Below are 16,836 nucleotides of genomic sequence, written 5' to 3' on the forward strand. Positions count from 1 at the left end.
TATTGAAATAAGCTATGTACTAGAAAGCAAAAGTAATGGAGTGGAGGTATTTATTTGTATTCACGATCGCTGGGAGGATTTTTTCAGTCTTTTATTTATTAAGATTGCATTTAGTTCAATCAGAATCATTGGTAGAGTAGGGAACCATTTTTTCAGCAGCAAAATTTCCCTAAGGTAAAGGCAGGAGAACTTAACTTTAACGCGCCCAACATTAGAACAATTTCAATAAATTTTTTCCTTTCCATTATAAACAAACTTTCATCTGATAACTCCCGATATCGTGATCGGGTAAGATAAAGTGCATTTTTATTGTCCTTAAATCATTATAAATTGAAGGGAAGTTATTTAATTCCACATTGCTTATTTCATTTATATGAACAAATGTGATTTCAGAAGTGCAAAACTGTAATAGTTTTAGAATATTCTTCCTTTTTATATATTAGTATAGATTTCTGTATCCATATAATTCAAAAAACAACAATAAAGAATCATCCGAATTACTTGAAATAGCATCATTTGTGTCGATTATTAATAAATTTTTATCATTTTCTTGGTAAGTATTTTTTTAAAAATTTTGAATGATTAATTTCAGCATGAAATTAATCATATTGAAATTCATATCGAGATCTTACAATTAGAAAATTTTATTATGCGGTATGTCATCTTAAAAGTAATGACTGGATAATCTATGAATATATTATTTGAGAACAAAATTTTCAAAGAACATTTAATTTAAGATTTCTCGGAATTCATAAAGTAGGTACTTGTTATGATTTTTTCTTCTTCTAATTTTATGATAGTTCTCTACAATGTCTGATTTAGTTCTCTACAATGTCTGTTTCTATGTCTGATTTAGAACTCTAAGACTAAAAAAAATATTCTGAAATTTTCTTATTTCAATAAGAAGAATTTTAGGATCGTTTTTTCCTCATAAGCATTCTTTATCATACGCTTTTTAGTTCATAAATAATGATCTTTCATTAAGACTTTCAATTTTTTGATAAAATAGTAATTATAATCTCATTGGTTAAGCGATTTACTAACCATCTACCTATATAATTATAACCATCTAGTAAATTTATAATTTATCATCTTATAATTAACTTCAGTTTCTTTAGGTGTAAAATTAGATAAAATATTACAATGATAAGAAGTAAGAGCATTTAAACTATACAAAAAAAAAAAAGACTAAATAATAAGAAAAATGTAATATATTTAAGAAAGTAAAAGAATTACAAGAGTATGAAAAGAGCACTTATTCTTTTCCTTGACTGTTGCAAAAATTCTACTTTTGAAGCATAATAAAAATATTTATGTGAATGAAACATATCTACAGCTTTGTAATACAAATTTCAGTTTTAAAGACAAAATATGCATTACCTTTAGATGCAGAAGAAAAATGCAATTGACCAATGAGTCATGCATTTACTTCTATGGACGAACTCAAAATACAGAATAATAATAACAAAAACAGGTATATGTACAACATTTATTAAACTGTATAAGTTTACACATGTTTCTTTTTATTTTTCTTTGTTTTCTGATTTAAACGACGATTTTTCTCTTTAAGCTTTTTGATTGCTCTTCTATTCATCCATATCGGATAATTCCCATTCTCATCGATCATCTTCTTTGGATGATACTTTCTTTTGGATTCGTCTATTTCCATGCTTTCTATAAAAATAAGATAAAACTTAAGTTTTCATGGACCAATTTTAAATTGCTTAAAACCATTAAAAAGAAAAGTGCCATTAAATATAATACATGTACACTAATGGGAAAGGAAAAAATTTGAGATAAAGAGTTTCAAATTCTAGAGGTATCAAGGTAGACCAATTGCCACCTTCATCAAAATTGTTTCCTTGGAGCATATTTATTATGATTTTTGTTTGAATAACCTCACTCTGCTTGACATTTTTAAGTATTCACCAGTGTTTTGCAACATATGAACTTTGACCGACTTGCAATGTTCCGGAGTATAAAGACGTCTTTTTAACAGCCCATTTTACTAGGATATTACGAATAGGCTTTTTCTAAAAAACTACATCGAAATCATTTTCAACTGTTGCGTTTTAAAATATTTTACATGAAAATCCTGTTGATTGAAATTATCAGAAAGATTTATAATTTCAGACTTTAAATAAATTAGAGGATAACAAAGCGACGACAATTTCCAAATTTGAAGCAAACAATAACAAAATAAGTATTTGTTCCGTGACTTGGTGTTGCAAGCAATGCAAATTCATTATTTTGCTTTTTGCCAATTTTTTTATTTTTATTTTTTCCTAATTATTTGCTAAACTATGATAAAAACCTCACTTTTAAAACACAAACTTTTTTTTGCCTGTTTGTAAATTATTCTTGATAACTTTTGAACTCTGATTCCCTGAAAGGTGTATACAAAGTTTTAGTCTGGAGACAGGCCAGCATAGGTATATCACAACAAAGGTTTTAAATACAGCCAATTAAACAATATTTTAATTGTAGTTGCATTTGTTGTAGAAACATACAATGGCATGTAAGCAGATTAATCATGAATACATAAATAAAATTAAAGCATGAAAAATAATCTTACAATGATTTTTGTCAGTTAACTTCTGTTTTTATTAGTTTTCTAAGGCTAGAAAGAGCTGAAAAATCTCTCATGGCCAACATTTCTTTGAGGTTCAAGAAAAATGGTTAAAAGCCATAATAGGGATGAAACAAATATTCAGCCCCTATGCCGAAAATTTGGCTGAATAATTGGCCAAATATTAGGTCAACACTTCTTAAATAGCAGATCTAATGAATTATTCTTTTATGGTCACTTTCTAAAAATACCCCAATATTAAAAAGTTAAAGTGATATTTTGAATGTATACATAAAAATGCATAAATACATACTTCATAAATACATAAAAATGCAAAATAGTTTTCAAAGAACTTCACATGATCATTATTAAATGACTAATTTATGACAAATAGCTCTTTTTCTAATTATATTAGCCTAAAAACCAGTCACACAAAATTTTAAATATATTAAAAATTGAGTGGCTCATTTTATTTTTAAAATTAATAATTACTTTATATAATTACATAAAATAATTAAATTCAAAATTATAATTAACTTAACTATTATTTAAAAAGGTTATCGAGTGTATTTTTTAGATTTAAAGAAAAGTTATTTATAAAAGCATAATCAACAGAATATTAACAAGATTAATATTATTGACCATACCCAATTTATTAAGATAAGTGAAGAACTAAGAAAACTTTAATAAATTCATAGTACAAATGTAAATTAGTGAATGACCCCTAATAAATTTTTATCTAAATTTGTCACTTTGTTCAGCAGTTCTATAACGAAATAATGAAAAAAAAAATTAAATAATTTTGAAATAATAAGTTATTGAGTCAATAATTCTTGAAGTTAAACATTTTTGTCAGAAGTAAATTATGTGGTTCCCAAACACATAATATTTAACAAATCTGCAATAATTGAGTTTTTAAATTTTTTTTTATTTATTTCACTTGTTTTTAACTCAAATCATTGAACGATGAATGAAAATTTCCTGTAATGACAAATCTGAATAACATAAGATTTGTTGCTGCATTTAAAATATAAGAAGGCCCTCATTTCATACTTTTCCAAAATCTTGTTTCTAAATATAAGTTGTTTTTTCATAAAACAAATTAAGAGCACTAAAAATTTTAAAAGTAAAAATACAATAATAAAAAATAATAAGTAGAGTAAAAGTTTTCTTAAAAAATCAATAAATAAATAAATATGCAATTAGTGGTCGTCAGTGAAAAAATCTTGCATATAAAAATCTGAATTAACTCTTTGCCGAGAAATTCCCCCCGATATTCACTTAGCATACGATCCAGCCTATGCGCTTGCTCGATCACGTGCTAGAAACATTGGTGGAATTCGATTGGTTCTTCAGACACGATATGTTTTTGACGCAAGTCGAAGTTGTTGTGCAACAGTGTCTGAGGACATTAGCTGTAAATCGGAAGACCGAAGAATTGTTAAAAAAAAAAACTGGAAATCTTGTGGGTTCAAGGAAAGAGTTGGAAGATATGAATTACTATTCACTATAATGTAAGTTATTTAGTTTCCCCCTTTTATTTTGATAACTATCGATATTTAATTTAACTGCAATATTTTCACCACATTCAATTAATGAACTGAATAGTAATCATAGAAAAATGTATAGCTATTATTAAAAATTAATGGTTATCATGTAATAACAGAGTAACAATTGAGGAATCAATATTTTAGAAATATTTACCCGGAAAGATGTATGAGCAAGACAAAGAAAATACAGTAAAAAAAAATTTATTTACCATTTGCACTGCATTTTTCATCTTCATTATTTTCTTTTGCAATTCTTTGCTTTTCTTTGAGAAAAGAAATTTCCTTTTTTTTTAGTATTGACCCTAAAAAACATGTTAAATAAAAATTTAATTATGGCTATTAACAGTTTTAAATTTTTTTTTTAATTCAAACTTTGGTTACACAGTAACAATTTTCTTTACTTTAAAAATTCTATATTATGAAATTATTTAGACATTTACTTATTAGAGAGATTACAAAAAAAAATATTTTTTTTTTTAAACACTAAAATAAAGTATTGACATTTAACCGAATAGTAAAATCTTCAAACAAAGTAAAAGCAAAAATAATATCGAAAAGGCTATTCTGTAAATAGCTAGAAAACGTTATATTAGTAAAAATAATGCTTTGCTTGTTACTGTTACAGGTATGCATGGAGTAAATTGAAACTGTACTGTGCAACATGAACTGACAGTCAATAGAGATCAGCCTGTTCATACACACACACATTATGTGTGTAGCAAATCTAAAAGCACAACTTGTTATTTCTAACAAATTCACTGCATAGGAGTAGTAAAATTGTAAATTTAGCAGCATTCTTCTTAATACTTGTTTCCTCTTTGCAGACTCACTGTTCCACATTTAAACAAGTGCATAGGAAAAAAAAATACAGTATTACACATTTCAAGTTTTTATACTCTCACAAGAACTTATTTTCCACACTTAAAAAAAAAAAAAAAAAATCTTACTGATATTTCTCTATTTTTGAATCAGAACTGAGCTTTTTGACAAAACTAACTTTGGGCTTTTTACTTACAACAACACAACAGCCAAATCCCATCAGAGAACTAACTGTGGCAAGTATTGGGTATTATTTTAGACATAGAACTCAGCTGGAACAAACAGGTATTCAAAATAATTATAAATGTTTCAGGTCGAAATGCCCTTTTAAAGAGACTTGCTGGTGGGAGTTGATAAGGACAGGTGGGGTAAAATGGTTATAGATTAAAAAACATATATTTTCTTCTTTTAAGTCAAAATAATTTATTTAATACTTTAGAGACATTTAATGGGATTGTGGAAAGCATTTTTGTTGCTATTTATGATTATTATTTTTTTTGTTGCTATTTATGATGCAACAAATTAAGACTAAAAAGAGCACATTTGATCAACTATACGTTTTTATATAATTATTATAAATCGCTTACTTATATACCTTGTGCGCATCTGAAAAATTATATTTATCAAATTAAAATCCAAACCTTGCTAATTTAAGAATTAGAATACAATTTAAATGTGTTTAAAGTAAAGAGTTAATTGTTTTAAATTTGAAATAATTATAATACACAAGGACATTGGATATGATTCAAGTATAATTTTATATCTGACTTTCAGATGATCAGAAATGTAATAAACCTGTCTATAAGCCACAACAATACACAGAATAGATAAATTAGTTAAATCCAATAATATCAAAAATATATAATTAATTTTGAATAACTCACTAGTTTTATTAGTCTGAGAACATCCTTCTTCATCTTTGAGTGGTTTACTGTTTTTACTCAATGCTCCTTTAGGGAGAACTAGAGAGAAAGTGATAGTAAAAAATATCATTAACATCCAAATACTTTAACAGCCTCAAAAACTGAGCAGTAAAGCAATCAAATTCAATTTTGAACTTTCCTCCAGCTTGGAGATTAAACCCTAAATTGGTGTACTCAAATTTCTATAATTTTTGATTTTAACACTCTTTACACTTATCTATAACACTTAACCCAATTTTAAAAGAGTTATAAGTTACCATTAAAAATTATAATTCCATATTAATACATACAACTAATTATAAATATATATCTAATTATAATACAGTGAAACCCCGATTATACATTTCCTGCAAGACCACTGTTAAAATACGCACAAAGCGAAAAAAATTAAAATTCAGAGTAAAAAAAAGTATATTTTTTAAACATTGACATTTACGAGATTAAACAGTAGAATAAATATGTAACATTTGCTAGTTTTTTATTTTTAGATATTATTTCAACAATACTCCAAAGAATGCTTAATATTGTTTGCAAATCTGCTTTTTGGTTTACAAAAGCAAATCCTGTTTCAGAATTCTTATGCTTTGGAACTCTTGATCATTAGTATGCATATCCTTTGATATTTTTCATTCATCTTCATCGTTTTTATCACTATCATTGGGAGCAGGCACTAAATCAGATATTGAAGGAATCGAAAAGCAAAGGGATGTGTTGCGGTCGTTACACGAGTCATCAATTTGAAAAGATCTCCGCCATGTAATTTTACTCTGAAAGGCCAATTTTTTGATAAGATACTACGTAACCTGCTTGATCAGACCCATTTGTAATGCATTTTAGCCAACACTGTAAAAATCAAATTCAGAGTTTCCTGATAATTTAATCATGCTCTAAAAAAATTTTGCAGGTCACAGGAAAAAAAAAAAACATATCCAGTTGTTTAGTGTAATGTTCTTCAAGTGATTGGATTTCTTCAAAATTGAAGTTTGATGAAAACAATTCCCATCAAAAGTTTTATAATTTTAGTTCCCATACTTCCTTTAACTTCCGTGTGCTTTGCCACCCCACATTTCTTTGACTCAAAGAGGAAATCCTCTCTCATAGACATAAGGACACAATAAGAAAGAATGTCACAACAGCTTCAAACACACATAAAAAAAAATATATACACGTTAAAGAAGAAAAAACTTGGAAAAAGTTATTGCGAGCTTTGTTGAAAATGTGATTTTGATACATGAGAAAAAACATAAAGCAGGATTTTCTAAAAAGGGGGAACATAAAATCTGGAATAATTTAACATTATATGTATAGGCAATTTTCACAGCCCAGCAGAAAATGTGAAGCAAGCGTGATAACGTACAAAGCAGCAACGTAAAGTTGGGGTTCTACTGTATTTAGAAAATAACAGCATAATATTCCGAAAATCAATCTCCCCTCTCACAATTTTGATCAATTATTTAAAATATTTAATTGTTAGATAAATTATGAAGTATAACTTAAGCAAATACTTGTGATAAATATGGCAGTCATTTTTAAAATAGCGATGAGTTCTGGAAAAATAGAACTACAAATAAAATTTTATTTATTTAAAACTGTGGGTTCTGAGGTCCCATATAAGAAGGTTTAAGATATAGGTTTAATATAGGGGTGCACAACCTGTGGCCCACATGCGGCCTGCCGACTACTGAGGTGTGGCCCACAAGATCTTCTAAACACAATAAAAAAGTAAACATTAAAAAAAAAAAAAAAAATCCAGGCCTGGTGATGTGCACTTGTAATTCCAGTTGCTTGGGTGGCTGAGGCATAAGAATAACTTGAACNACGGAAAAGCTAAATAGAAACAGAAACGTTCTTAATTTTTTAAAATTAAGCTAAAAATCATAATTTGCTCCTTATGCTAAAAATCTCAAGTTAAATTTTTTTACATTGATGTATTTTTAGAAGAAAAAAAAATGCTATAAAATAAAGTTTATTTGCAATGTTCATTAAAAAAAATGCTGTGCCATGATAAAAATGCCTATAAGAAGAAAAGCTAATTAAAAAGAAAAACAGAAAAATAAATTGTTCTTAGTTCCAAAAACATAACTTTAATACTGAAAATCACAGTTTTCTATATTTCAGTACAGGGAAAAAATGACAATGAATTAATAGTATGAGACATTCCTTTAAAATGTCTTTAAAAAATCCTTCTCAATTCTTAGAATTAAAAGTATCCAAAAATGAAGAAATTGACTTGTTTGAGTATAATTTTTTCTTAAAAAAAAAAAAGTAGAAGTACAAAAATTTGTGGTTCAGTACAAAGTAATCAGTTTCAACTCTTCAGATTTCCATTTCTCTTCCAGAGGATAAATTTGCAAGGCATGTGCAGAAACATAGATTTTAAAATTTAACAAATTTGAGTAAAAACTATTTAATATAATAAATAATACCATAATATAGTTAAAAATATGATTTTATATTATTCTTTATCATATCTATGCAAATAAGAAAAAAACTTAGAAAAATACTTTTCTAAAAAATACTCTGCCGAATATTTTGCAACAGGCCAAATACTCGTTACATTCCTAATTTTAATGCAATGCTATTGCAACCTGAGAAATCTACAAAGTGGCGGAAAACGTAAATTTTTAAACTGCTAACTGTTTGTAATTTTGATTCATATTTTTTGTTGCTTAAGTGATCTTTTGGGGTAAAAAAAAAAAGAAAACGTTTATGACACTAAAAAATCTAATAATTAATAAAAAGAAATAATAAAGTACATCATGTCTAAATAAATGTGCGGCCCTTTGTTAGTCAAACTGCTGCGCAAGGGCCCAGGGGTCTGTCTAGGTTTTTCTGAGAGGTACCTATTATGTGAAAATGTATACATAATTTGTGAAAATTAAAAATTACATTAAAAAACAACACAAAATTATGGTCAAAATCAAATATGGTTTATCATTTCATACAGGATATAAAAATAAAATTTTAAGAAAAAGTATTTAGCGAAACTACTGTTTTCCCTTGTTGAATTTAATTTGGGAAGGCACTGCAGAACGGTATTAAATTTGGCCTGGGCAGACCCCTGGTAACCCTTCACTCAAAAAGGTTGTGCACCCCTAGTTTAATACATAAAATATTCAAAAAGTAACTACAAATATTCCTACATTTAAGTTTAAGAAAGGTTTATTTAACTTCAACAAAATTAATAGTCTAATATGGAAAATACCTGTGCATATATCAGACATATTAACATCAATAGCTACTGGGTTTGGAAGAATACTTTTCAAACGTTTCAGTTCTTTTTCTCCATACCTCACCCTTTTAACTGCTTTCATTTTTCTTTTCCATTTGCTTCTCAAACTTTTTGCCATCACTAAAAAGAAGAAAGCTGTTTCAGTTAAAAAAAAAAAAAAAGTATTCTTGTGTTATCTAAGGAAAGTCCTAGAAGGCCTTTGCATAATATGTATACAATCGAATCAAAATTTTGAGTTTTTATAGTTTGAGTTTTCATTTTGAGATATTAGGCACCCCCCCCCATCAAAAAAAACTTTTTTTTTTGGGGGGGGGGGGATAACTTTTCAAGATATTACTCAGTCTTACACTTTTTAGGTTGAAATTTTAATTCAAAAACGAAAACTTTTAGTTAAAAAGAAAACTTTCATGGGAAAATAAAATAATTAATTAAAATAAGAAAATAGCTTTAATTTTAATGTAGTATCCTCTTTTCATGCTGGTATTAATAATAGACTAGATTAAAAATTTGAGATTAAAATCTAGACTATATTTCGTTATAATAATTAAATATCCTTTTTTTAAAAATTTCTATTTGAAAACTTACTTATTTAGGAGAAAAACTTTTTTTAGTGGATTGTTTATTAAAAAAACCCATCAAGGGTTTTACGGCTTTGTGGGTGGGTCATAAACCCTGCCCTCACCAAAACCACAAGTTTGGGAATTATTTTCCCAAGAAAAATTTATAACAAAAAGTTACTATCGTAAATAATAATGAACATTTTTTCCTGATATACCATGATAATAGCAAACCATAAAATACCATAATAAAAAAATAGGTGATATTTATTGGGAAGAATTACTAGTGATTTTTCATTCCATGACAAAGAATTCGAGTTTGAAGCTAGTTTGCAATAAAAAATAAATAAAATCATACATTTTAATTTCTGCAAGTGAATTAACATGTAGAATTTAGATTATTCAAAAATATAAATCATTATCAGATAAATAATTGATATTTTGCAAAAATAAATAGATAAATAAAACTCAATGTAACATAGATCAATAGAGACTATTGATCTATGTTACATTGAGTAAAGTAAAGTAGTCAGCAATCATAGAACTTACGTGTGCAAAAACTATATTTAGATAGAAAGTTTAATCAGAAAAAAACAACATAGTATTATTGAATTGCAAGACTTTCAAACAAATATTTAAGAAAAAAAGTTTTCTTTAAATTAATTTTCTAATCTAGATAAACTTATAAAATTTAACGTTTCCTGATTTGTTTCCCCTAATTCCATTTCCCTGACAATTCTCAGTAGAAACGCTGATTTTATGTTACACAAAAAGCTAATAAAAATGCTCTTAATAATGAATTCATATTTTATGACATTAATCAGTAAGCTATTTAACAACTTAATTATAATTTGAATAATTTCTTATTTTGTAACCATTATAACATTCATCTTGTTGCTTTTAGATACATCAAGCAGGATTAAGCACATCATAATACAATTAAATTTTGATAAATATTATTAAGGTGTATTATAATCATTACACTGAAAAAAAAATTGACTATATTGAAATGAGTATATTGCGACAACAAGATTATTCGAACTTATGTTTAAAAAATTACAAAAAAGTAATAGCAGCAATTTGAAGTATATAATTTTCAAGAATATGTAAAAAATTAGAGACATAATATTACCGAAGTAAAGTTGTAATTAATGAAAAGAATAAATTAATTTAGCCACAAGACACGAGTTTCTTGTTGTTTATATTTTTTGAGACTGCTTATTAGAATCGAAACAGTTGCGATTAAGTTCAGTCTTGCCTTTACAAAGAAATTGATTTTCAAGTTGAGTTGAGTTTAAACTTGCAGAAATAGGCAGCTGGAAGCGCATTTCGATGAAAACAAACACGGAAGCAGAAAGTCGTTCGTATTCAGAATACTTAGTATTATTTAAAACAGAAATACTGATGTTTTATTAAAAAAAAATTAGTTATAAAAATTGATTAATAAACTTTTCACATAATAATTTAACATTGTGAGCGTTTTATTTTTGCCGGTTCTGATAAAAGGGGCGTGGTGCAATAATTTGTAGCGTCCTGAATTTATTCTAAATTCCTTTTTTTTTGAGAAATGGAGTCGTTTACAGAGCAAATGCTGTATTACCGAGTATATTAATTGTGTTCTTTTAATTTAACTGGTGCTACTGTGCTTGAGAAGTCCTAATTCTCCTATATTTATGTGAAGACAAGGTAATTATCTATTTTCTTTTAACTGAAAAGTGAAAATTTATTACTATCTAATCAAATTTTTTTAAGAAGAACCTGTTATGCTCTTTAAATTGTGGTACAACTCTGTTTCTCGAGGCTGTAAAAAATCTGAAATCTAGTGAATGTTTTTTATACATTATATTTTTCTGAAACAGCTTTTAATAATGATTTTAGGTTTTTATTACAATAGTACTCTCTTGACAGGTTCTATCATTTTACCAAATAATTTTATGGTTTCTTTTGTTAAATAAAGATAAATCTTTATCTTTTTTGATCAAGCTTGAAAAATCAATATATCTAGTGTTAAGGGTACAATACCCAAAAAATGACAAAAATATAGATTTTTTTTATTGCTTATAATGAAAATTCAAACTATTACAAATGCACTGAAAAAAAATCTTCTCTCTATCTACATTTTTAAAAAAGTTATGAATGATTTTAGATTGTCCTAATACGGAAACTTGCTCCGCAGACAGATTTTAAAGTGCTTCTTCTCATGGATGATAATTTTGTGTTTTAATCTTAATTAAATCCCGTAAGAATTTGTTCTATTAAATACAAAGCTTTGAAGTAAGCTTTTTTATCTTAAGTATAATACACTTATTTAAACTGTGCATGGAATAAGCATTTTATGAGGTACTACAATTTTTACAGCATGTTATATATTTACCCAGAAGCAGAAAGTGCCTAAAATTGTGAGGTACGTCGCAGAACAAGCGAAGTCCTGCAGAACAATTTATATCTTGAATCTTCTGTAACCATTTTTATCAAGAGAGCTTCTAAAGCAAGCCGTAAAAGAATTAAATTCAGAGATTTCAAATTTCATAAAGTTTATGAATTTTTATATTTTCTATTCCCATTTCAGAAACAATTTGTGAATCGTGGGGATCCACGATTGACAGAATTGTTTCTAAAAGACCAAATGCTTTCGATGGAGATGAAGAAGTTGTTGGAACAACAGACCAGCGAATGTCTGTGTTTGCAAATGGTGCATTATCTGGGCACTTGTCCCTTCGAAAGATTTTTAAAGCAGCCCTTATTTTAATGCTCGGACCTTCATATCAAAGGCATTTTATTAATAATTCATCATCGTCATTAACAAAATTTTTTACTTCAAAAATGATTGAAAACGTAACAAATCAAGAACGTTTGCCTTGGTTTAAAAAATAATGTAGTGTATCTGTGTATGATCCTATATTTTAATAAATGAAAATATAGTATTTTAACGTAAAGTTCACTTTTTTTCGCTGTGAAATGCTTGCAGAACATTTGTATAAATTAATAAGTCCTGTTGCAGAACATTTGAAAATATTCTACTTCTGGGTATATTTATATCAGGAATTTCTAACCTTTTTTTTCTATTTTTTTACAAAATAATCTATAAAAAATATTCTAATTGATATGTCAACAAATGAATGCACCAACTGTTAAGATGAATGTTGTGAAATTTGAATTTATTTGTAGGAGTTTGTCCCAAATTATGAATATTATGGCTCTGTTAAAAATAAATAAAAACTGAGAAAACATAATCCATAAGTAGTATCTTAGTGATTTTCATGAATACAGTTTTAAAAGGATGTTCATAGTGTCTAATTACATATAGCTATATATATGTTTTGTTTTTTTTTTAATTTAATTTTCATAGTGGTTTTTCTTTTTAAATGGAATCTAAATTTTTTTAGGTATTTTACCTTTTTTATTTTACAATAGATGACTTTTTAGTAGTATTTTGATATTTGCCCTTATTAAATTTTTTAAGTCATTATGTATTTTTTATAAACCATTAAGGAGTTTTCTTGTGTAAACATTATCTAGTAACTAGAGTTGATATTTAAAGGTGCAAAATTGAAAATTTAAAGGTGCAAAAGCACCACCTTTTTACTATTCATTTAGTGAAACAAAAATGTGACATGGTAAACAAGGGTAATAAAAAAAAAACCTGAGCCATGCAAGCACGCAATTCAAGGGATAACACGTTCACCTTCCAATGAGGTGAACTGGGTTCGAATGACAGCATTGACTGGTCGATACAAATTCCATATCTGGCTTTCACCGACCTCAGTGCTGAGGTAAAATATCCCCTGTGGTAGATGAATTGTGGGTTAGAGTCCGTCTGCGGTAAAGCTAACCGTAAGAGGTTTTCCTCTCCATGTAACACAAATGCGGGTTAGTTCCCCCAAAAAGTTCCCACAAAGGCAAATTTCTCCCAATACTTTCCCTTGTCTTCTGGAATGGGTTCGAAATTACAAGGCTACGAAATTACAGTTATTAAATAAAATAAGAAGATAATGTATATTTACTTTAGAAATAGTAAATTTCAATTTTAAAGTATTAAATCGTTTTTTGCAATCTCAATTTTTTAATAGGCTATTATATCATGTAAATTTTGAAGCATTAAATTCACAGTAATTTTATCATTAGCCTATGTTGTTTTTCTACCTTTTTTTTCTCTATCTTTTATTCCTACAAGTGCTGACTACAAATTCCTTCCTACATGTGCTATGATTTTTTTTTTTTTTTAAAAGTTTTTTTTATACAATATCAATAGGACCTGCAAATCTTGAATCACTATTTAATTCAAAACTATTTAATTCTTGAATGCTAAATACACTGATTCTGTTGATAGATTTTTGTTAGATCTTGATGTGACTTTTCTGATGGATTTCCTGATTTTTTTAATATGATGTAGTGACATGTTTATTATATGGATTTTTTCCCCTTACCCTTTCTTTTTAATGCAAACACTGACTTAAATGATAGAAGCAGAGCAATTTTTAATTCCTATACTGTTACTACAGGCAAAAATATATTAATGATTTAATATTGTAAATTTCTTACAGTTATGATATTTTTTAATATGAGAAAAGATTGGGTCGGCTGTTCAACGAGGGTTATAAAATAAAATATGAGAAAAGAAATATAAAGTTCTCAGGTTATGGCAAAAACATTGCAATATGTATATTTATAAAAATGTTTAAATTATTTTGGCAAAATTTGTTTCGGTGGTATTTATGCATGACTTGAGATAATAGTTGTTAACATGTTGTTCCATTGATAAGACCCTTACTGATAACTCGATGAAGACTTTTTGCATGCGTGGATAAGTATGGTTATTTTTACTTTAAGTTTGATACTTTCTGTAACATCAATTCTTAAAATTATCTGATATTATGTACATTATATGATTATAAATTGATATTTATGAATTTTTTAAGAAATAGTATTCAGTACTTAAAAAATAATTTTTCTCTTTGATGATAGGTCTTTTGTACTTACACCATTATGGCTTCAGAAAATTTAAAGGTTAGTTTAATCATTTTTTATCATTTTTCAACCTCCAGAAAAGACCACCTCTATGTAGTGACCACTTTTGGGAGGCACAGAATTTTTTTCATAGACTTTGTGTTGAAGAAAACCTTTAAGAGAGACCATTTAAACCTCTCCTAGCAATCGGGAAAGCATCTGCGCCAAATGCTCAAATTAGGAAACACCTAATAATATCAAAACAAAAAATTCGAGTATATTAGTTGATTGAAATGCATTCAAAATATTTGTGTGAGGTTCTTATTTAGAGTGCTCTTTTTGGTAATACAACCTCATGTTGCAGTCAGAATGCACTAAAGGTGAAGCTATCAATGATTTACTTTTAGAGTTGAAAGTTATATTATTAAAAAAAAAGTAATTTTAGGAAAAAACAAGCATCTGAAAGAAACCTAAATCTTTTAAAGCTAATTAATTTTTATGATATAAAATTCAATGCGAACATAAACAAAAACATAGTTATTTATCTATTTAAAATAACTTTACCATTCGTAATTCATAAATTAATTTTTACATATATCAGTTTGTTTTATGGACCCTTTAAGTTGATCTGTGTTTTCGTGACGCTAACAACAATGGTATTTCCGCACCAAGAAAATGACACTCATTAAAATTATAATAGTCTACTTTCAATAACAATTTGGAAGTCGATTGAGGTAACCTATAAGAACAACAATTAACTTCCATCAATGATCATTTTACTGGGGGATGAAGAGTGGTTGCTCCTGAGAGGTTTCACAGTATTTTGTTATATCGAACTCCAAGTTTTTCAGTTTGAGAATATAGCAGAGCAGTCCAATGTATATAAAAATTTTTTTTTATTTACGATGCATTTACTTAAAGTAAAAACAAATGTAATGCACACTACTGAGCATTATGAAATAAATATGAACAATAATCCAATTGAAAAAAAAAAAAACTAGCTTGATCACTTTGGACAGCTGGTTTGTTACAACTGAAAATTTCCAGTTCAACCAAGAGAATTAGTTTCCATGATGTCATACTTACATCTGCACTAATTTCTTCTATGATTGGGTATTGCTCAGTTTAGTGATGCAACGGATCTTAATTTGGCCGGATACCGGATATCCAGCCAATCTTTCAGCCAGATATCCGGTATCTGGCCGCAGTACTTTTTTTAAAATAGATATTTATGAAACAATTCCTCAGATCGATTATTACTTTATTCTAATATTTGTCTTTAATATAACTGGCAACCATTCAGATCTTTTCTCAATTTTTTAAATCAAGTGAAACTAGAAAAGAAAAATTTAATGAAATTGGTTATTTATTATTCTACTCAATATTTTATTTCGAGCCAATTGTTACTGCTGGATAATCATAATATCCGGCCTACTAGTCGGATCGGCTGGATAGATACTGCCTGCCGGATATCCGTTGCATCTCTAGCTCAGTTGACTGAAAATTTGAGCAAACATTGTTGATTTTTTTTTCTGGAAAAACGAAATGAAATTAGTTTATTTTAATTGTTAAAAAAGGCTTGGAAAATAGGTATCTGGAAAATAAGCATCCAAATATGGAACTTTGTATTTAATATATGAAATTATATAATATATGAAATTATGGTTTTATTTGTAGCGTGACACAATATTAAAAAGGCACCATTAAGCTGCTTCTTGTAAGATGTTTCAATTTTGTTGTCTGTACACGACAATTACATGTTTTTGAAATCGGAATATAATATCAAAAATATTAAAATATTCTTGTAGTACTTTTAAAATATTTAAAAAAAAATCCTTATTTTGTCTTGCTCCGATTTCCAATGGTTAAAAATTATGCCCTTCAAGTTTGTTCCCTTCAGTAGTTTTCTTTTTCATTTCCTGACTGTCACTGCTCGGTTATTGAAAAACTTGACCATTGTTTTGGCATTCATACTGGCGACAAAATCTCACTCTTATAATAATTCAAATATATTAGAATAATTCAACAATTATAATTTTATTTTTAAATTTAAGTGCTTTTTTTCTTATAATCAAAGATAATTTTTAAATTTTTATGTCACAATAATAAGGCTTTGTTTATTTCTCTTTTATTTATTTAGAAGGAAAAGTTTATTTTAATATTGTGATATCTTTATTTTTATTTTAGATTTTTTGCTAATTATATTTATATATATATATATTGTAGGGCAACAAGAATA

At 27.4% G+C, this 16,836-nt stretch overlaps 2 protein-coding genes across 4 annotated transcripts in view; one reads left to right on the top strand and one right to left on the bottom strand.

The window, feature by feature from the left end:
* Nucleotides 1-1,475: 1,475 nt before the first annotated feature.
* The window catches only part of LOC107445525 (protein LLP homolog), a 24,740-nt gene continuing 9,379 nt past the window's right edge, over nt 1,476-16,836 (bottom strand). The window contains exons 1-5 of one of the 3 annotated variants that reach the window (XM_016059940.4): nt 10,783-10,926; nt 9,067-9,213; nt 5,823-5,900; nt 4,329-4,421; nt 1,476-1,674 (exon numbers count right to left, since the gene is read on the bottom strand). In XM_016059940.4, coding sequence (XP_015915426.2) covers nt 1,508-1,674; nt 4,329-4,421; nt 5,823-5,900; nt 9,067-9,211 — 483 coding nt within the window. In that variant the 5' untranslated portion in view covers nt 9,212-9,213; nt 10,783-10,926 and the 3' untranslated portion in view covers nt 1,476-1,507. Of the gene's footprint in view, nt 1,675-4,328; nt 4,422-5,822; nt 5,901-9,066; nt 9,214-10,782; nt 10,929-16,836 lie in introns of those variants that run through there. The other 2 variants (XM_071183544.1, XM_071183543.1) reach the window with 2 other exon arrangements.
* Nucleotides 10,968-16,836, top strand: part of LOC107445524 (AKT-interacting protein) — a gene marked incomplete in the record, with an annotated part of 37,540 nt that continues 31,671 nt past the window's right edge. Inside the window, 1 exon segment of the mRNA XM_071183542.1 lies at nt 10,968-11,336.

This window comes from Parasteatoda tepidariorum, chromosome 7 (assembly GCF_043381705.1).
Source record: "Parasteatoda tepidariorum isolate YZ-2023 chromosome 7, CAS_Ptep_4.0, whole genome shotgun sequence".
In the NCBI taxonomy this organism is placed as follows: Eukaryota; Metazoa; Arthropoda; class Arachnida; order Araneae; family Theridiidae; genus Parasteatoda; species Parasteatoda tepidariorum.